General features: G+C 40.9%; 1 protein-coding gene across 6 annotated transcripts in view; it reads right to left on the bottom strand.

The window, feature by feature from the left end:
* Positions 1-23,590, bottom strand: part of adgrb1a (adhesion G protein-coupled receptor B1a) — a 131,019-nt gene that overhangs the window by 83,400 nt on the left and 24,029 nt on the right. For all 6 annotated transcript variants that reach the window (XM_086037444.1, XM_086037442.1, XM_086037447.1 and 3 more), the window contains exon 2: positions 18,543-19,432. In XM_086037444.1, the coding sequence (XP_085893570.1) occupies positions 18,543-19,269 (727 nt within the window). In that variant the 5' untranslated portion in view covers positions 19,270-19,432. The remainder of the gene's footprint in view (positions 1-18,542; positions 19,433-23,590) is intronic.

The raw sequence follows: 23,590 nt of genomic DNA, 5'->3' as shown, positions 1-23,590 counted from the left end.
ACATTAACATAAACACAATATACAATAGACACCGGAAAAGAGCCAAAATTTCATGTCTCAGGTCGGATCAAAAGAGAATAGAAATATGTCTTCAACTGGGTTTTAAAAGTAGACAGAGAGGGGGCTTTCCTAACATCCAATGGAAGGTCATTCCAAAGGGAAGGACCAGTTATAGCAATGCAGTTTTGCATTATGAACGATGGCACACCCAAACATACTGAAAAGCACATACAGTACACTGAGTACAACAGTGTGAGTGTGGGCCAGGGGGGAAATTGGAGGGATGGATACGGAGTGGTTGCAGTGTCAAGTCCTACACTTGATTGCAGTGCACTCAACATAAATTGCCAAGACTATCATTCAAAAGAGCTGAACAGTGAGGGATTTGAAAATATTCATTTTGTGTGAAGATGAACTAAGCCCTATTGCTATTGAATTTAAAGCTTACAGATATATTTGATAATTTCACAAAGTATTTGTTCCAAAAAAGTAACATACAGTGGTACCTCTACTAGATTAATTGGTTCTGGAAGAAATTTCTTAAGTAGAACATATTGTAAGTAGGGATGCGTTTTCCATGTAAATGCCCTAATCCGTTCCAAGCCTCCCAAAATTTAGACATAAATGTTTTACAAAGCATAAAAATGTATCAAAACATGTAACAAATACATGTTACAATTAGATTATTGCGCAATAAATGAGAGTTGTGCATAATGTAAAAAACAAAGAATAGAGTAAAGAATAAAAATGATGGTCGTTTACCTTTTAATTGCTTTCTTCATCGCTTTTTGCCCTCTTTGGTTCATGTTCTCTCTCAGAAGTGGATTTTGCCTGGCGTTTTGTAAAGAACTGATTTAATAACGTGGCGACTGTCGATACATTACGGTCAAATTCTTTGGCGAGATCAACCAAATGCATCCCTTTTTCACACTTTTCTATTGTCTCTTGCTTTGTTTGTATGGACCAAAAAAAACTATTTTCTTCTTTTTTTTCTTTTCCTTGTTTAACATGAATTACAGTATTCGCTATGGACCCCAAGGTCCATATACTGTAATTCATGTAAAACTATGGGAACACCTCACGGCCCGAGGGGCGAATGACGAGGACGCTGCATTGACATATCTATCACATATCTATCTATCTACCTATCTATCTACACACACAGACCCATATGGTAGAGGTGCCTCTTAGCCAATGGGATGGCAGGAAGATCCTAGGTAATAGCCAATGGCAGAGCAGCTGTGAGTATATTGCGTTCAGTAAACTCTGGAACTGCGAGTAGCAGCCCATACTGTATTTTTACCTTTCGTATCCTGAAATTTCTTTCGTAACAAGAGGCAATATTTTCCTGTCGCGGAGTTTCGTAACTTGAATTTTTTTTATGAAGATACGTTCATAAGTAGAGGTACCACTGTATCGTCGCTGTCTTGTGAAAAACATGTATGCCCATTTAAAATTGTAATTTTTTTTACGTTAATGGGGTTTCCGCGTTGCAGACATCGCATTACGTTAAAATTAAAAGTAAAATTCCAAAATTGTACGTACCTGTTTTTCACGGGACAGAACAGAAGACTGAGAATCCATGCTAATTGCTAAAGGCCTAGAAAGACCAATACGACGTTGGCCAACTATGACCAACGCTTACCCCCTGTGGTGTCGGGCAGACTCTCAGCACATCAAGCTGGAAAAATACACCACAACAACAGACAGCGACGCTGACCATTAAAGTACCTTCTGTGCATGTATAAGATGTAATACCCTTCCATACCATCGGCGGCGGTAGTCACTATTCCGCCTGGTTAGAAAAAGCCAACCATAAAGCTATTGGCCAGGGGCGGATTATAAAAAACGTAAACAATGCATTCAGCTATATTTTTTACTCAGGATGAACTCCCACACGAACTAAACCCTCACGTTCTTGACACAGTATCGTGAAATACTTACATTGTCAACCCTCGCTCTTGTACTTGTAAGAAGATTAAGGCAGCAAAGGCGTGCTCACTAATTATCCACATTTGTCACTTCCCGTTCGTGCTCCATGCGCTCATTTGCTAGCTAACAGCCAACCAGAGTGACCAAATGTCACGACTCACGACGCCAACTCCACTTGCTGAACCGCCCACCAGACGCCTCCTGACGAGGTCCGATACGACGGTAATATTATTCAGACGGTATAATCACATTATGTTGTATTGTACCTCAGTCGGGAGGTGTAGCAATGAAGATTAAAAGTAGATTAAAAGAATATATTGAATATTCATAATGTCACTAATGTTGTTTTCACAATATAGTCCTGAGTTTCGAATTTGACTTTTGAGATCCGTAGAATAAATATTTTAAAAATGACATTATTACATATGTGCCCTGCGACTGGCTGGCGACCAGTTCGGGGTGTAGTCTGCCTTCGCCCATTGACGGCTGGGATAGGCTCCAGCAACTCCCCGCGACCCTATATAGGATAAGCGGTTTGGAAGATGACATGACATGACATTATTACATAATGTAAAATTACATAATTAGAATGAATAGAATTGTTCATTCTTAATGTTGTCATATTTTGATGGTTTAATAAAACACTTGCCTCAGGTCCGTGGGATTAGCCTGCAAAAAATTGCTCCTAAAAATCTGACTGTTGCTCCTCAAATGAAGTCACTGATTCGCAAAAGTGTTCCTCAAAGAAAAAAAGGTATTACGAGACTTGTAAGACATATCTTTTGCTTTGCTAGAATTATTACAAACTTTTGAGTGCAAGCAACATTTCACAGTAATTTATCATGGAGAATATGGTGAGCATTATGCATCTGAGGTTCTGGGTTCAAATTTCTTGCCTTTTTGTGCTAAATTTGTATGTTCTCTCTATTCTATCACTTTCTCCCGGTACTCCAGCTTTCACCCACATGACAAAAACATGCATGTTAAACTAACAGAAGACGTTCAATTGCCCATGGGTGTAAATATGTATGTCCCCTGTGACTGACTGGCAAAGGGTGTACCACTCCTCTTGCCTCAAATCAGCTGGGACAAACTCCCGTTTACCCCTGACCCTGAAAAAGATGAGTACACTACCATCATCATAAATACGGTACACAGTTTGTGTTTTCAGTCCTTCTGAAAAGTAGTGTGTAGCATCATCTTAAAGTCAATAAGGTTTATGTGAAGCACTATATCATGTTAAATTTGTTTACACGAAGCAAAACTAAATTCCCTTTAAATGTATCCATTCCTACTTGTCACTCAACCTTTATTAGATAGCTCAGTCAGTCTTATTTTGAATTATCCCAGGAACACAAGCTATCACACCCCTCTGTTTCACATAGCAGCACCTCGAGTACTATCTGCCAAACCACACTGTCTATAAATACATATCATGTCGGATACTCCTTGGTTTCAGGTGCAGGTCAGCCAACCAGACATTTCAATTCCGAAGATGGATGTCCTCTTTTAGAGGGAGCGATTAAAAAAAAAACTCTTTCTTTAAGGTCCTTCAGCATGGGGATCAGGTTTCCTTGTTTTTCACCGGTTGGATTGACAGCTCACTTGGTAGGGCTTTATTTTTCGTCCTCCTTGAATCGCACATCTTTGTTGCTGATAAAGCTTGCATGCGCAGACAATGACTTGGCAAAGTCACAGAACTCCCAAAGTTTGTTTCCAAAAGTCTTTTTTTTTTTCATCAAGCAGGGTCCTATTTCCTCATCGTTTTAAATGGAATTTCATGTAGAGCTGAGAGCTGCTTTGAAATTGCCCTGTGATTGAATGGTGACAAGTTCAGGGTGTAACCTGCTTCTCACCCAAATCCAGCTCCCAGTCACCCAAATGAGGGGCAAGTGCTATATAAAAAAAAATGGATGGGTGGATGCTTTCAAACTTGACTTTTACGCCATTTGTTAACATTTTTTTTTCTCAGGAACAGGCTGTTTACATAAGACCTGTCCAAGACTTTGTGCCCATGACTCAAATTCGCCCCCGCTGTGCTCTTGTGGGCAGGTCCTCTCTGCAGATTCTGCATTCATCTACAGTGAATGTGTCATTATTTCTTTTCTAACTCTTTCTCCAAGTAACTTTAGCAGTGCATTAAGCATTCTAGCCTAAGCCTAAGGAACATATTCAGAGGCATCCAGGGATCGCAGACCTATAAGCCTCAGCTCTTTTGGCACACATACAAACGCATGGGAAGCACACACGAATGCAGATCTCTGAGCAATGCAGTTTAGTCTTCCCACGCTTTACAATGCTCTCATACATCAAGCTCTTGTCTCCCTCCCCACACAGTGTGGGATGGTGACTACATTGTGACTCACACACAGAGAGACACAGAGTGAGAGGAACAGTGGTAGAGGTGGATAAGGAGTTGGCGGAGTGGGTGCTGGGAGTCTTATTATGGTCGGGAAATGAAGGAGGTGTGCAATTATAAAGTTTGGATGGGATGATAGAGAAGTGTGGGTAATGTGGTCGATGGCGGTGGGTGTGTGAAGGGAAGCCAGGTGAACTTTGTCAAAGTGAGATGGCAAAACAAACAGTTTATGGTTCATTGTGTGGGTGTTTGATAATATGCTATGGAACCTTTTACTCTGCGTCCACAGTAAAAAATGTCCGTAGTTCCACATCAGATGTCCAACACTTCAGCAAACACCTTCGTATAATTGTCTTCCATTTTAAATATTCTTAATGCGACAGTTTCAACAAACGACTGCTCAACACTATCATGTCAACGTCAAATAAAAAAATAAAATAAAAAAGTTCTAACCATGGGTTTTTCAAGTGTGCAAAAGTGAGCCACCTCTTGAACAATAGAACATGAGAGGCCTCCCCTGTGGCTCATAACTTTAACTCATCTTTGACTGAAAGAACTCAAAATCAATTTTACCTTAGGTAGTTATCATAGCCTTTTTCATGCCACGAGGCAACTGAAAATCTTTGACATTTTATTTCTCACAAATGGTACGTCTGTTTGATAACCTTCAATCAAGACTTGGAAAGTGCGTCAGAAAAACAGTCTGCCATACATGATATTATTCTCCTGTATAGTGGTTGTGGTTGCTCTATTTGATTAGCTTGATTTTTTGTTCACTTTGTCTACTATCGGAAGTGCCTGGATTTGTTCCAGAAACCGTTTTTATGCATAGGATATTTGTGCTCTTGAAAAGAATGAATTTGTCCAGTGCTTTGCATACGGAATGAAAAGAGCGTACACTTCAAGAAAACATAAGGGAGACTATTGTTAATAAATAAATAAATAATAACAAAAAACACAGTGTGACTACAAGAACAAAAAACGTTTGGTCAGACAAAAGTGTTTGCAGGAATGTTTCTGTCAGGCAAATGCAGTGTATGAAGAGAGCAGCAGTTAAAAAGCAACTAATGAGGGGAGAACATTGCCTCCGGAGTCCCAAGAAGTCATGCATGAAACTGTATTTCGGTCACCCCTAACCGATTCTTGCAAAAAGAAGCAATTGCAGTAGGCTCTGATATACACGATTTTATTTATTATTCATCAATGAATGACTTGCTACTTTAAATGGTCCAGAGAGATGGAGTTCTGTTTTCTTGGTGGATGGCCACAATGTCCCCATCAAGGCTGTAATGTCAGAAAGGAAATGGCAGAGTGATGGTTTGAGCTGAAATAATTGAGAATGGGAATGTAAGCCCCTTTAGGGTGCCTGGAGGTGAGAAAATTGCCTTTGCAAAATGTTTGAAGTTGGAATTGACCATTTCTTGTCAAGGTGTAAAAAGAAGAGCTGTGCCATTATGCCCTATCCTCAATCCTTTTCAGAAATGTGGACCATCTCAGAAAAAAACATCTTGAAAAGGAAGATCGATGAAGGTGGACGGCAGTCAAACTCCAAAAAGCATTGAGAAAGTTTCAGAATGAACCCATCATGCAAACTCTACAAATTCATGTTAAATGGGAGTTTCCCTCCCACATTCCAAAAACATGCATGGTAAGTTGATTGGACTCTCAAAATTGCCCCTGGGTGTGATTGTGAGTGTGGATGTTTGTCTCTGTGTGCCCTGCGATTGTCTGGCAACCAATTCAGGGTGTCCCCCGCCTACTGCCCGAAGACAGCTCGGATAGGCTCCAGCACGCCCTTGTGAGGAGAAGCGGTATAGATAATGGATGGATGGATAAACACACATGAAATCTCCAAAACGCATGTGGGAAACTGTGGTATGGTCCAAGATGAAACTTTTTGGCCATAATTCCAAAAAGTGTGTCTGATGCAAAAACAAACCCTGTTTTATCACCCCAAAAACACCACCCCACTAGTGAAGCATGGGTGGCAGCATTGATGCTTTGCGGCTGTTCATCTCCAGCTGGAACTGGGGCCTTAGTCAAGGTGGACGTAATTATGCACAGGTCCAAATACTGCTAACCCTTCTGTTAGGAAGCTGCTAGCATTTTAACTGGTGGCAGGTGTGCACTGACTCCCATTTAACATGAGTTTGAATGTGATTGCTTCACTCTGGACACATCCCCAGTTGTAAGAGAGTGTGCACACTTTTGCAATCACATTATCACTTTCTATTTATTTTTTTTACTCACCCTCTCTAAAAGTTCATTTTTTTATTGTGTTATATAAGTTATAGTTCACATCAATGGTGGAGTGTGTGTATACCTGTATATGAATTCAAATGTGTGCGTGCGTGGGGAGGATGAGCTTGTGTGCGCGTGCATCGGTGTGTGTGTGTGTGTGTGTTTTAATTTTGGATGTGAAAATGGGGAAGGAATCAGAATTGTGGCTGTCAGGTGGATGGAAGTTCTAGAGCTGAGGGGCCGAGCTGCTGAAAGCATTGCTCCGCATGTGTCTAAGGCGGGCGGTGGGGTACAGTCAGGTAGAAAAGAAGGATCGGAGGGTGCAGGCTGAAGTAGCGTTTTGAAGGAGGTCAGACAGTGTGAAGCGGTGGATGGCCTTAAAGGCAGACAAGAGGAGTATGGATTCAAGTCTTTGTTTGACCGGGAGCCAATGGAGTCTCTGTTGTTGTAGTTGAAGGTTATGGAGGAAATTTGAGTGGGGCTGAAGAGGAGAGAATAACAATAATCAAAGCGGGAAGTGACAAGACTGTTGACAAGGATGGAAGCGGTATGTGGGGTGAGAGTGGGGCAGAGTCGATTTATGGATGTATGCTGACCTGGTTCTGTAATTGATGTGAGAAGGGAATTATAGTGTGATGTTGAGATGTACAGTCTGTATGTAAAGTTTTTTGTTTTTTTTTCTGAGGTGAAATGTATACAGCAATATGAACAAACGTCTAGGCAGGTTAGACAACGTTTTTTATTTGTGCAAATGATCAGCACTAATAGGTTAGTACTCGGATCCGGCAGCGTTTGCTCGGATGCGCTAAATGGTTTCTGTGTGTGCGTGAATGTGCATATGATGATCATATAACCGGTGCCGTCGAGTATTCTGACAGCGTTTCACCTCTGGGTGTCATTTTAGGTGATATTGCTAAGGAGAGCAGCCCTTGCAGCTCTCCTGCAGAGCCACCTACGACACTTAACAAAGACACAGAGGCACCCCAATGCAGCAAAACAGGGATAAGCACCATTTTTCAATCCAGATGCAGCACATGGTAGCAATAAACTTGTACATCGCAGAGAGATCCAAGGCAATTCATCGTCTATGCAATCAAATCTAATGAACCACAATGAGACAGTCAGACCATGTCCTCACAGTCAATAGAGTGGGATATACCGACAATTCTCTATTTTCTCCTTCACACCCAATTTCACCCTCCACAGATTCACAATCCCTCAATAATAGAGTATTTTTTGGAGAAGTGACAGGTTTTAATATCCAGGATTCCTTCACAACATTGTGGAAGGTAAATGGTGACAATATGTCTGCCACAAAACACCATCCCTATTCCATCCATAGTGCATCTTTCCCAGAGCCATGCTGCATGACTAATGGAGGAGGGGGAAAACTCAATGTGTAGTACGTTCATCATTCTAAAGTAAGAAACAGTGAGGAAGTGCAAATGTTTAACAAACCCCCTTAGCCACACAAAAAAACAACAACCTGAAATCGATAATGAGGATAAGCGGTTCAGAAAAGGGATGGATGCATATTCCAATGACAGGTTGCAAAGACAATGATTTTTGATTTATGGCTCTACTTTCATGACCAGTGCAGGGCTGGCATGAGGCCCGCTCTAAATCTGCGCAGGGGCAGCCTTGATGTTGTTTTAGTATTTTTGCAGATGCATGAAGCTTAATGCAGTTTAAAACAGGCGTTTTGCGCTGTTGTGCGTGTGAACACAGCCAACTTGATAAGCCACAAGTAAAAGTGACTCCCACTCATTCCCTTTAAAATCGGCACACGAGAGGTGCACAGTCCTTGATATGGCGCAATGCGAAACTGATTTTCTGGAGTCGGCGCAGGAGGTCAAAGTGCACAAAGTACGTTTACAGTATAAGGAACTGCAAGCAGACCTCCGCTGACGGATGATGACGGATGATCTGTGAAGTGAGCACTTGGAGATTTTCCTTCCAACCCGTACATGTCCGAATGTTCCCCTCAATGCAGTACCGTTGTGTTTTCTACCACGAAATAAATGTAAGTCAAGCCAGCCGCCACAACGATTTTTCATGCTATTTAGGACGGTAACCCGCCACCAACACGCTGAGGGACAACTTAAAAATAAAAAGTCTAAACAATAAACATTTGGACATCAGTGCCTCGTTAGGAATTTATGTTGAAGTTGGCTCTTTGGAGGCATATGTTACCGTAATGCATAGTATGAACAATCGTTGTGGCAGCTGTATTAACATCAGTCTTTTCGACTGGATTGCAATGGTCAATAAATAGAAATGAATAAATATCACCTGTGCAGTGTGATTGTGAATGTGGCCATCCCGTGCCTACCTTCATCTTCAATTTGGTCTCTCAACAAACGCCTCGATAATTCCAGTACTAATATTTGCATTTAAAATGATTGGCGGACCAGCGAGAGGACACACTTGGAATGTCACTTCTGTGATTAGCAGCCAATATGGACATATCCACTCGATTTAAAATCTTGCTGTTAAAATGCAATGAAAAAACACAGAGGTGTATTTTTCATCTTTTAGGTGCTTTTAACAGTTAAACTAATTACTATCAATCAAGCCCGACATGTTAATTTGGCCAGTGTCCCTTTCGGTGCAGTTTTAATGTTCAAAGTGTGCATAATGTTCCAGTGATTTACATGAATATTTAATATATACTTTTTAGGAATAGAACCTCTTTGACTTTCAATGAACACTTTCTACTATTTAACTGCATTTTAATGTTAGTCAATAGGGTGGTACTTGGAGAGCTAATTATTTTTTGAGGTGGTACTTGGTTGAAAAACTTTGAGACCCACTGGTCTTGAACAATTAAGAGCCCTCCACGACTGAGTATGATGCCTGTATGGCAGAGGTCACCAACTGCGGTTCTCGAGGGCACCTATCCTGAATGTTTTCCTCCAACACACCTGATTCAAATGATCTGTTCATCAGCAAGCTCTGCAGAAACCTGATAACGATCCTGATCATTTGAATCAGGTGTGTTGGAGGAGGGTAACATCTGAAACATGCAGGATAGTGGCCCTCAAAGACCACAGTTTGTAACCCCTGCTCTCGGGGGTCCAATGTTCTGAGTGTGAAGGTATGGAGCGGTGTCAAGTTATAGAACGGAGGCTGGTAATCCGTTTAGGTCGGTTCATTTGCTGTGGTGCGCAACAAACACAGACAAATAAGAATTAGCAAAGTATCAACATCATACATCAAACTTGGTTTTACAATAGTGAAACTAACTTACATTCATCAATGTATTCAGTGATTACATGACTAAACACAATTAATGATTCCCAGCCAGGTTGCTGTGGCACACTAGTGCGCCATGAGTGATCGTCACAGGTGCCACAGGAAATGATCCAGTTTCCCTTAATTTGTCTGAAAAAATACGAATAATTACAAATACATATTTGTTCATCTAACTACTGAATACCAGTAACTTATAGTGACTGGCAGAACATACAATGTTTATGTTCTTGCAATTGATAGCAGAAGGTACAATAAACATGATGACATTCATACAACAGAAAAAGTCATGGCTTCCTGTGAGCATATCAGCTTTGTGTTCAATTAAACAGGCCTCAATTTAATTTCACACTGAGTGAATCAATTTACGAGTAAATTGAAACAAAATTAATATTTTCATTACTATTTCAGTACTCATATTTTTTGTGACACTTTGTTTGGTGGTGTGCCTTGAATTTTTCCTCATGAAAAATGGGTGCTTTGGCTCAGTAAATCCTGGATGACAGTGAGCTAGCATATTGGCCTGAATAAATACACCGCCACAAACTGATGTGACGTCACTCAAGTAATCAAATATGCTATACATTAAAAAGACAATGTGTAGAATTCAGTGCCATCTAGTGGTCAATTAATAGAATACAACAACCTAAGATGGTGCGCGAGCACTTTGAAGCACACACACACTACGGTGCCTCCGAGAGAACACACATCGCAAGCCTACCAAGAGTTTCTCTCGCTGAGTAGCATGAGAAATGTCATCACAAACGACTTCTAGTATTCCCTCAAGTCATGAAGTAAGTGTATTGCATTTTTTACACATGCAGTAGTCATTATGCTTAGGAACTACGCTCGCTAAATTTGTCTCCTTCGAGTATCCGTAGCACAAATATGGCAGCGAAACATGGCATCCTCCTGTAGGGATTACAGGAGGCTGTAATATTGATAATTATGTAATATAATTAGAGATGACTTCATCTATGATTACATAAAAATAATTACGTTGATGCGATAGAGCATATTTTTTGCATATTGTTGAAATGAATAGTGGGTTTTTAAAATGACTGAATGATCATTGAAAATTCAAAACATTCTACACATTGTCCCTTTAAGCATTTAAGACAGGTATAAGTAATTAACCTCACCTTTTGGCATTGAAACAATTTGGGCTTTCTAACATGGCTTGTGTTTTACCTTTGAATCAGTATTAGCGTTTAGATTTGAAGACTTTTTAAAGACAGTTTTGAATCAAATTATATTGAAGTTGATTTTTTTTTTTTCCCGAATTGTTTTTCTTACTATTTTGTGGCATCACCTGGAGGCTGGAGCACCCTTAGCATTTGTCTGTATTGCCTCATGGGCGAGCTGGCCCTGGCTGCAAAATAAAAGCTGACTGAGCTTTATCATGATCACATTTCACTGTCCTCTATCTCCACATCTGTACAATGTTTTTCAATCCATTAAAATCAACTACCGTAATAAATACAGAGGGTTTTAAAATTTTACAAATCGGGGAATTCTGTTTTAGTGGCCAAAACACAGTAAAAGCTATTACCGTACATACATACAGCTAATGTGACTTACATGTGATTTGTCAGTGAGGCTAAATGATGACAGAAATATGTGTGGTAGCCTATATGGAATTACAGCTCTTCATCTTTATTAGACACAAAGGTGATTACTGTGGTAAACAACAAAAACACAACCATTCTTCTATCTATAGCCCCTCTTCCTTTTGCAGCCACAAAAAATACTGCACATATTTGAGTCTGCAAACGGGCTGTGGCAAGCAACTCACTGTCATCGGTCTTTTTACCCACACTGTACGCTTGGTGCCAGGCACCATACCTCGCTGCCTGCGCGTTCACACACAATCAAATGCACGTATCAGCTCTATACGCTTCCTCAGTCAGCCACCCACCCTCAGTCAACAGGGAGCAGCACTTGGTTTCAACTTTCCTGGTGTGACAATTCCACATGCCTAAGTATAGACAACCAGTAAGTGCAAATATTAAACAATGCATTGAAATTACTTCAAAGGGACATATAATGGAAAATTAACTTGTATGCAGATGGTTGGGACTCCTTTGAGTCCCAGACCACTCATCAAGTATGAAATTACACAAGTAAATGTTTCGCTAGCTGCCTGCTATTTTGTAAAATACACTAGGCCTATGTATGTGAGAAAGACTCCTAAAGTTTCTAAATAACGTATACAGTACTGCCCCCACACCAAGTTTCTCTGCCCATTTCTTGGCAGCTGGGCTAAAATTTCATTTTCAGCCATTAACCGGACAACAAGGAAACACAATCATGTCAAACCCCAAAATATGCACCACACATACAGATACAGTATGCACACTAATCGACAAATGGTAAGTCCTTTTCTCATTGCACTTTGTTTTCTTTGTGCTCACTATGGGGCTGGGTGCAAGCTTGCCCATATGTGGAAGTGGTTGCTGAGCGATGGCTATGGATGCTGTTCCTGCTGGATGGTCATTTGAAGTTAGCATTCTGAATTCACTCTGCCAACCCATCTTTAATTGGGTGCGGCACATGATATCACAGTGACAGCATTCCCGAATTGAATGCTTTTCAACTTTTTCAATATGATGGAAAACACCCACCTTGCACATCACTATGACACTGTCATCGCATCCTTGTCGAACTTACACAATGAATGGGTTCGTTGAGGGCGCGCTGCAAAGTGCAATGTCAACAGACCTTAATTCAGCAGATTGGTGATAAAGTGCTGTCTCCATGAGTGAAAATGTATGGAATTAACTGTCTTTATATTTATGTATGCTCTTTGCTGTTTGCTCATGCTTTTTAGACTCTGCTAAAATTCTTGACCCTTGGTGCTTTTTGACAAAAGCATGTCACAGACATGTCTTGACATCTGGGAACTGGTTTAGATTGAGAAAAAAATAAAATAATAATATATATATATATATATATATATATATATATATATATATATATATATATATATATATATATATATATATATATATATATATATAAAACATATCTCTTTGAAAGCTTAAGGCTTTATGTAATAGACTATATTTACATACAGTCAATAACCCTTTCATAATCAGACTGTAGCATATTTTACGGAAGTTACGCAAGGCTATGTAAACACCTGCAAAAAATGTATTAAAAAATAAAAGCAATAATAAACAAAAGAACATGATGATACAGTATTCCGGTTTTTAAAAACTCAAATAAGGAGACTAGGAAAAGGAAATGTATTCAGTCTGGCCACGGTGAGGCTTCCATGCTGGGGAAGACGTAAGGTTGCCCCAGCTGCAGGCGAAAGGCGATAAACGAACCAGGAAATTTGAGTAAAATGCCCAACTCTGCCTTTAAAGGATATTTGTTTGACCTAAAATGTTGTCTTCCATTACAAATAATGCTATTGTTGTTACAATCCATTATACTGCACCGTGAAACTCAGTCACTCATTCACTTACACACTTACTCACTCAAGACTTAAAAAAAAAAAAGGACCAAATGATAGGGCAGCTGTTTTAAGAGATACTGTATACACCAACAGTACTCCTTCCGGACTGAGCTTTTGCTGCCCAAACCAATATTTCCGCTTCAAGTTTAACTTTATATTAACCACTTACGAATGAATGAATTGAAGAATGGCAGTTGTTTATGTGATCTATGGGTAATAGGTACCGCAGGTAGGTTGAAGGTTTCTGAGGCCTCACACTGAATGCTGAATATAGTAGCAGACAATCTGCTTCAACAGCAGTCCAGAGGCAATCATCACTTTGTCAGACAGCAATTTCTCCTCATTTTGTCATAAACAGAACAGGTGCTGAATGGAGATGATCACTCACTGCAAAGAAACTGTATGTGCCTTGTTTTAAAGTCTCAAAGAATCCATACTAATAAACGATCTCTTAATGACAAAAATAAAATAAACATGCACACCACTAACTTGTTGGGTCTCTTGCCCGGAATAAGACATAGATTGTCAGTAAATTATTATATACTTTATTATATGGTATTATTATAATATATATTGCAAAAATTCTCAAAAAAGTTGTAGCGCAACAGCTTAGTGACTATATGGCCGCTAATAACCGATTTTAAATTCTTCAGTCAGGATTTAAAGCCCATCACTCTTTTGAGACGGCTCTTGCTAAAGTGACTAATGAATGGACTCGACACATCATCAATACTACTCTTGACCTTAGTGCTGCTTTTGACACCGTCGATCATAACATATTATTAGAACGCCTTGAAGGATGTATTGGTATCTCGGGCTCAGCACTTTTGTGGTTTAATTCTTACTTTTCAGAAAGGACGCACCGTGTAATTCATGGCAATGCGACTTCTGAGTTTTGTAAAGTTGCATGTGGAGTCCCGCAGGGATCCGTACTAGGACCCCTATTGTTTAGCATCTACATGCTTCCGCTTGGTGATATTATACATAAATATAACCTTAGTTTTCATTGTTATGCTGACGATACCCAATTATATATGCCACTCGAGATAACAAATTGCCCGTAATTTAGAGGCGTGCCTTGCCGAGATTAAACAATGGATGTCTCTCCATTTTTTGCTTTTTAACTCAATGACTAGATGTTGATTATTGGCGCTGCTCGTCATCGGCACCTATTTAAGAACACCACTCCGAGGCTCGATAAATGTACTATTACTGTCATGTATGTAATCTTATAAGTGATTCAACCAAAAATCTTGGGTATTATATTCAACACAACTCTTTCTTTTCAAATGCAAATTCAGAATATTACTAGAACCGCATTTTTTCATCTCCGTAATATTGCTAAAATTCGTCCAATTCCGTCGAATAGTGATGCAGAAATTTTAATCCACGCGTTTGTTACGTCTCGCCTCGCCCTAACGTTTTGCTCTATGGTCTTCCCATGTCTAGTATTAAATCTGCAGTTAGTTCAAAATGCCGCAGCAAGACTCTTGACAAGGACGAGAAAGTTCGATAATATCACTCCGATATTACTACACTTGAGATGCGATTTCAAGGTTTTGCTACTTACCTACAAAATACTGCACGGCTTAGCACCTTCCTATTTCGTCGATTTAGTGATACCATATGTTCCGAAACCTTCGGTCACAAAATGCCTGCCGAGAGCCAAGAAGAGGTTCGCAGGCTCTAGAGTGTTTTCTATTCGATCACCGATGCTTTGGAATGCCCTACCCGTGGATATTAGAGGCACTACCTCAGTAGAAATGTTTAAAACACGATTTAAGACTTATTTGTACGATTCTGCATTTAGTTGAACTGTTTGTTTTGGCCTCTTTACTGCCGCTTCTATTCTTTTTCTGCCCCCTTTTCCCAGGCTTGGGAATTAGGTGATGACGACCGAATTGGAGGTTGCTGTTTAGATCCAACAACAACTGACTGCTACAAGATTGGAGGCTGACCACATCCTCGGAGGCGCTGTTATGGAGATTTCTCCATTGACCATTGGGCCCCTGCTCACTTCACCGATGTCATCTTCCTGCAGCACTTCATTTGATTAACTTTCACATCACTTTAACAAACACTGTAATGGGTGTTCAATGTTGCTCATTCGGCATCCATTGCAGCCTGATCATCCCGGAAGGGGGATTCCCCCATCCGTGGTCCCTTCTCAAGTTTTCTCACTTTTCCCCAGATGGGGTTTTTTGAGTTTTTCCTTGACCTCCCGGGGGTAAAGTTCAGGGGATGTCGTGTATATGATCTGGTGCATATGTGAAGCCCTTTGAGACTTTCCTGTGATTAAGGGCTGTATAAATAAACTTGACTTAATTGACTTGACAATCTATTATAATAATTATAAATTATTATAACATTAACAGAAACATGTACGTGTTTATCTGACAATAAATGTGTTGACATCATTGTGTTTAAGCATGGTTCAAACACTACTGTATGTTGCCCACTACAACTTTCTTACGATAATAAAATCATTCTGTACTTGCACTGAACAATCACTCGGCAGGAAAATAATCGCATTTTTAATTACCGGTGAATCAAATTTAAAAATGGATGGTCTGTCCCATTCTGTTTATTATGAAGCAGCCATTTGATGTTTGAGAGATAAATATAAACATATTGACAGAAATCCAAACCTCATGTTTACATGAAGCATAAAAATAATCATCATCATTGTAATCATAATAATAATAACTTCAATTTAGACAACACCCTTGAAGTGAACCCAATGATGCTTAAACCACTGAGGTCTACTCATCACTGTCCTCTGAGATTGATCAATACTGCTGTATTTATGTCTTGTTTTATATTCATTCTGAAATATTTCTGTAAACTCTGGGTATACAATCTCAAATGTGAGTTAAGTTTTTGGGTGATCAAGAGCACACTTCACAAAGACTCCATCAAATGGACGTGATTGATTGTCAACAAGTTTACACGCATTTATCTGCTACTAGGTAGGTGTTTGAGTCCCTTTTCTGGGAGGGAGTGAAGGAGGCTTGAGGCAACTCCTCCGTTGCTGAGACCACTGCGAACAAATAGATCTAGCAGGATAGAGCCTGATCCAAAACACATACGTATATCTATCCTTATTAAGCCCTGTCCACCCCTTCCAACTTTGCCTCTGAACTTTTGTCACCCTCTTCGCTCTTTTATTTTCCTCTGCTGCGCCGTCTCTAACATCTTGATACCTATTGTCTTTCCATTCATCACTCACATCCATAAACATTTTTATTCCACCCTTTTGCCAGCCCATTTCCACACTGAATCCATTACACCTTCCCCAGGAACCCTTTATCTTCTTCCAACAATTGAATCTACCCAGACATCCATCCTGCCAGATATTCACAGACAGTTAGCTTCCCCGTTCAAGTGCATCATATGGTCCCTGATCCCTTTTGAACCTCAGATTCCCCAGGCAGAGAGACATTTCCCAAAGGATGAAAAAACGAGGAGGAAGCTATTAGGTGCTTATGTTACTTTCTATGCATGGACCAAATATCCATCCATTTTGCATACCACTTCCTCTGTGCATAGTTGCAAGGAGATGGTGCCTATCCTAGGTGACTTAGGACAAAAGGTTGGACTCCACCCAGGACTGGTCACCAATCAAGCACAGGGAACATATGGAGAGAGAAAACCACTCAAACTCACATTTGGCTAGCCATTGGCCTGATCGTTATAAAAATGCTTAATGTACACCCCATTCGTGATATTCTGACACGCTCAAGCCCATTCCGATCAAGGTTTTATTCCGAACGAGAGGGGTAGTTTATGTCGACCGATTATCCGATTGGCGCCCATGAAAACACTTATTCCGAAATTTTGGAACAAACCTTCTTTACCACGCATGTCAGTGACGTCACTATACGTATTTGTGTTATTCCCGGAAGCTAGTAGAAGCAGAGCAAGCGAAAGACATGGCGGGCGCCACACTGAACTGGTACATTTGCAGCTCCATTACGAAGTGTTAACGCAACGTAACAGCGCAAGCAGGAAAAATACACAAAATAACGCTAACATTTAAAGTAAAAATGGACGGAGTGATGTTTAGTCGACTGGGAAGTCGCTACTGCTTCTTCTACTAAAATCTCCGGTATATTTGGTCAATCTGAGCATGTCCAAATAATTTGTTCCGTGTGTGATGCATGAACATGCAAGTCCTAATCAGATCAATGTGTTTACGTTCAATGAAAATAGTGCATCTGATCATAATTTTAATCCGAACCCTGATTGGATTAAAGACATTTTGTCTATGTAATTGTTGCCATTCACACGATCACTGTGTGTCCATTTCTAAAATGCAGTCAACTCACAAGTCGTCCTGCATGGAAGTCAGGCGAGTAAACCACGACACTGTCAGTGACGCTGGATGGATTTTTTTTTTTTTAACACCTTAAAGCCCAAATTTTGCTGTTATATTCATACAATATTTAACAATGAAAGAAAAAGGGCAAAACAGCAGCGGATATACAATTAGCTGCTCTGGCGACAGACATAGCAGGAAAAACCCACAGCATCTCCACTGGCTTGGTTGGTTTCCAACGAATGGCTTAGTATCAGCCCACTATCAGTCTCTGGACAGAAAGACTGGGAGTGTAATGATGGTTCAAAAGAGGAGGAGAACCAGGAAAATGTAACAACAGAAGAGAGATACGGAGATGCAGCGCCAAGTCTAAACCCTCAGGCAATATTGCTGACACAGTCAGGATAGGGATGTCAGGCTACATCCTGCCTGGAAGAGGGAGGCAGGATCAAGTAGCCGGCAATTACACTTCAATCCACAGACCCCGATCCTATTCCATTTTCTAGTTCCCCTTCTAATGTCCTCTCTTGTCTTTGTTTACATCACCAGTCCCCCCACCCCAACCACTCACCTCCCCTGTCCCACCCCCAAAGACTGAACTATCCAATATCAGCCTTTTTTTTTATTCTCCTACATGTCTACTGGTCTCCCAGAAGCTGATTGAGTGTCCCTCCTTAGACCGAACAGGCGCAAAACACAGTATTGACCTTGCAAGGTCACAGAGCTCTCTTCTACCAGATGAAATCGTAAACCATGCATAAGGGATTTTCGGTTACTCCTTCCTGCATATCCTAATTCCCTCCAGCTGCCCAAATCAACGTGATAAAATTACAGACACACGATTTACAAATCACACACATCCTTCCCGTTTGCTTGCTTGTGTGACATAGCTTGCACGTTGAGCTGATATAGGTCACGTTAATCATTGTGCAGACAGAAAGGATAATTAAACATCAGCTAAATAAGGTTCTACTCACCATTTATTTTTGTGTTTTTTCCAGTTTCTCTTACTTTGGGTAAACAGTTATCCAGGTAAACTCCATTGTAGTAACAGCTGTTGCCCTCACTGTGCTTTGGTGGTGGATGCCAGCACGAACATGGCATCTGCATAATACCACATGGCCTGCTTGATGTGCTGGAGGCCAGACAGTCCTCCAGCCACTGGCAGAGCATCTGACAGGCTGCCATGCTGGGGTTCCGTTTTCCAACAACCAGGTACTCTACTTTGAAATCACCACTGCCACTTGTTGTGGTTGCATCTTTCTGATGGGGACCATTTCTCATGTGAACAAACTGCTTGCCAGCCTCTAGGAATGCCATCGGGGCAGAGGTGTCGCACAGCCTCACAACTTCGTCAAAGCTGTCAATTCCAAGGTAGGTGTGTGTGGTCTCCAGGAAGGAGTCATACTGGAAAATACGAAGCCGTAACGGCATGCAGTCCTGGGTGGGTTTTGTTATCTTGATGAAGATGGTATAGTGCCGTGGATCAGGATTCTGCAGGGTCCAGGAGCAAGGCACAGCGGGGAATACAGATGATGACAGGAAGAAGCCAAAAAAACGGCTTTGTACCAATGTAGAACAGGAGTGTGACTCTGAGCCTGAAGGAGATGAGTGGCACCACTCCCCCATCAATAGCAGAGGAACAAAATACTGTATCGCCACTCGAAGTGGGCACTTGGCAAATTGAAAAGCAATGTCCGACATTGTTTTAGATAAACAGAATGATATTGCAGATTGGACTCTGACTTTTTAGGAAGTGTAGAGCAAGGAGATTTAAGAGATGGAGAAAAATGTGATAACAGTTGGCGCTCAAAGTTCCATAAATTGGCAGATGGCTTCAATTGTTGACACAGAGTTTCCCAGCACCCTGTGAAGTAAAACAAACAACATATGAATCAAACTTTGTACAGTAAAATAGGTATCCTACTTCTTTTCTTGTATATATATTTACATGCATCACATATAAATAATGCTAAAAATGGCTTGTATTTGTTTGATGTTCAAAACTACTGACATTTCATCAGAATCATTTTTATATACATTATACAACAAGTAATTTATTTGAATACTTTTGCTACCTCCACTTTTGATTTTGGCTTTTTAACATGATTGTCTGTGTTCTCCAGCACATCAAGTATGAAGCTTATTAACTAATGAAAAATGCCATTTCGTGTTAATGTAATGTTGTAATCATCTCCATTTGCTGCCAGAAAAGTATTTGGAAACATTCTTCCACACGAGACCACACCTTCCCATTTTACTTTGTACGAGAGATCAGAGTTGATACACAATGCACTGAAGAATAAGGTGACACAGACACAGTGACTTTGTTTAAGAACCAAGTGTTGACAAACACATATTGTTTAATTGTGGAATGATGGAACATTATTTCAGGATGAGGTTATGTTGATGTTGGTGGCAACAGTTTGTGATGGCGATATAAACACTGGGTTAACTATCCAACTTCCAGTCGGGAAGACAAGTCAAGTCAGCCGCCACATCATCGCGCAGTGCCAGGAACAACTTCAAAATAAAAGGCATTAATGTCCGTTCATTACTGTATTTGGGAAGATATTATATTGAAGTTGGCCTTCTCACCACGTTGGCGGTGTCTTACCACCGTCATGCATAGCATAAACAATCATTACAACGGCTGGCTTGATTTGTCTTCCCGACAGTGCACACCAATTAAATGGGTACCTAAGGCAGAAAAAAATCCTCAAGCATTTTTTTAGTGGAGGTATTCAAATTACTTGAGGACTCGTTTCACCTCCAGAATTTACTTAACATTAGTAAAATGATAGTGATGTAGTTTACAGTAGTAGGAGTCAATCCATCATCTTCCAAACCGCTTATCCTATACAGGGTCGCGGGGAGTTGCTGGAGCCTATCCCAGCCGTCAATGGGCGAAGGCAGACTACACCCCGAACTGGTTGCCAGCCAGTCGCAGGGCACAAGGAGTCAATCCAAACAATTAAATATAATCTCTTTACTCAAAGTCTTTGTAATTAATTAATCTCATTTTAATTGAATACAATTATTTAACAAGAACAAAACAAACATGCATCCATCTATTTTCTGTACTATCTTCATTAGAGTTGCCCGTAAACTGGAGCTAATCCCAGCTAACGTTGGGCACTTCCCCTCCCATCTGTCTCTGTCTCTCTCTTGAACCTTCTTGCCCCTAAATAGGAGCCTTGCAGAGCAAGTACCATTCCACTAAATACGGCATTAACAATGATTAAAATTTGAAATGGTAATACAAATGGGTTGAAACATTATCAGAGACTGTAAACCATTACATCACATTTCACATTTCATCAAGTCTAATGCAGATACAAATGTATAATTCATATGAATTCCAGAAGGTCATTTAAGTGATTTCCAAATGTGGCCAAGAGCAACTGACGCTTAAAGGTTGAACTGAGAAAGTTGTTTAAGTATATGTATTTATAATATACTTTATTAATACAGTATGCATAACCAACCTATACATAGCACAATCAACGTCTATCAACAACTGATAACAATACACAAAATATTCGATTAAGACAACACAAGATGAAGCTGTCAATATAAGGAATTTCTTGGACATGTTTGAAGTTTAAGTGGAAGCTGACATGCTGCAATGCTCTTCTGGAGAACGGCATCCTGTAACAGCAGTCAAATTATTCCTTCCTTCCAGCCCATGGATAGAGTAGCAACCAATTATAAGAACAAAGGTGTTGCATTAGCCAGGAGCATAGACGCCCCAAACTGTGTAAACATGCCAATCAAGCCTGCTCTGTGAGAAAATCAAACAATGGTCCAATCACAAACATCCAACTGTCTCTTCAATAGAGAACAGAATTAGAAAAAGAGACAAAAGGGAGCACTGATGAGAAAATGATAGTCACATGGAATATCACTTCTTACTAGTGACGGGAACGGCAGTTATTTTGACGATACTCAATCACTCGAATTAGTTCATTTAATAGATTTTGGGCCAAAAGATTTGTTAGAGGTAGAAAATGACTTTTCCCAACGCTATACATACACATTGTAAGGCACCAGAGCTGGGCATTACGCTTAGCCAACGGACCGGTCCATCTATCTGCCTATGACAGAGACCCATTTTGCAGGCGATAAACGAGGGGAAGAAAAAGATGGATTAAGCATAAGCGAAAATGGATTTTTGCTCATCTATGTAATTGTCTATAACCTGACTTTGATGATTATTGTTTCGTTTGATGCAGGTAAGTTTTCTACTTGATTTGTGTATTTTACATCAGGCATGTTTTTGGTCAGCTAATGGGTCCTCATAGCGTGCTGCGCAATGGAAGTGTGTTAGACGTACCGACCTATAGGTGAATGCTATTTAGTCCGGCCCGGACAAAATGGCTGATAAACGGACGGTGGAAGGGTACCGCGTCTGTAGGCGGAAGGCGATTAACGGACCGCTAAATTTGAGTAAAACTCCCAGCTCTGTAAAGCACATTATACTCCATCCGTCTTGCGCTTATCCAGGGTTGGGTCAAGGGGGCAATAGTTTTAGCAGGGAAGGCCATGCGCTTATCCAGGGTTGGGTCAAGGGGGCAATAGTTTTAGCAGGGAAGGCCAGATTTCCCTCTGCCCAGCCACTTCGTCCGGCTCTTCCGGGGAATGCCAAGGCGTTCTCAAGCTAGGGAGACATAGTCTCTCCATGTGTCCTTTGGTTGTCCCAGGGCCTCCCCCTGGTGGGACGTTCCTAGACCACCTAACCAGGGAGGCATCCAGGGGACATGCTATTCAGACGCCCGAGCCACCTCATCTGGCTCCTCTCCATGCTTTGGAACAGCAACAACACTCTAAGTCCCTCCCGGATGACCGAACTTCCTCACCCTATCTCTAAGCGAGAACCCGGACACCCTGTGGAGGAAACTCATTGTATCCAGGATCTTGTTCTTTCGGTCACGGCCCACATCTCGTGACTATAGTGTAGGTAGCATAGATCAACCGGCCTTGTGGCTCAGCTCCCTCTTTACCGCGACAGGCTGATACAGAGTCTGCATCACTGCAGACAATACACAGATCCGCGTTGAACAGCTCTACTTCTCATCCCCGACCAGGAGAGGGAACTCCACCCTTTTCTGACTGAGGACCATGGTCTCAGATTTGAAGGTGCTGATTTTCATTCCAAGTGCTTCACACTTGTCTGCGAATTGCTCCAGTCAGAGTAAGAAATCGCGGCTGGATAAAGCCAACAGTACCACATCATCTTCAAAAGCAGAGATGCAATAGTGAGGCCACCAAACCGGACCCCCTCAATGCCTTGGCTGCGCCTAGAAATTCTGTCCATAAATGATATGAACAGAATTGGGAACAAAAGGCAGCCTGGACACAGTCCAACCCTCACTGGAAACAAATCTGACTCAGTTTCAAGGAGTTTGTTACCCCGTACTCCCGAAGCACCCCGCACGGAGCTCCCCAAGGGACACGGTCCAGCGCTTTCTCCAAGCCCACAAAATACATGTAGACCTGTTGGACAAACACACTGCTGCTCCTGAATCTGAGGTTTGACTTCCAGACAAACAGACACAGATGAGGTCAGCAAGCAATACCCCATCTCCACTATACACAGTGTGTGTTTGATCTGTAAATGAAGTGAATGAAAAACGAAATCCCGATCGACACAAGAATATTTCTTTGCAGAGGAAAATAAAGTACAGAATTCCCTCAGTAGCCACAAGGGAACTCTAAAGATAGATGGACTGGAATTGGATGGATGGATTGAAATTATCGTTCTGACAAATCTGGAGCAAACAGTTTTGTCGTCCGATGTTGTACACATTGTCCATAAACTAAAAAATTAAAAATTAAAATCCAATTTTCCCAAAAATTCCTCCCTGAAAAAATTTTCCCCCAAATTCCTCCCTGAAAAAAATGCTTTTAATAAACGTCAAGGCAGTTGTATGAAATGGACATGGGCGCAGAAAAACACACTCCGGAAGTGTTATATCGTCCGTGTTCTCTGGCAGCAATTGATGATAACCACCACATTGTTGAA

The sequence above is a fragment of the Filicampus tigris genome, chromosome 8 (assembly GCF_054856515.1).
Source record: "Filicampus tigris isolate MCC_2025a chromosome 8, RoL_Ftig_1.0, whole genome shotgun sequence".
NCBI lineage: Eukaryota > Metazoa > Chordata > Actinopteri > Syngnathiformes > Syngnathidae > Filicampus > Filicampus tigris.
Note: the sequence above shows the minus strand (reverse complement) of the source record. Positions and strands in the feature narration are given on the sequence as shown.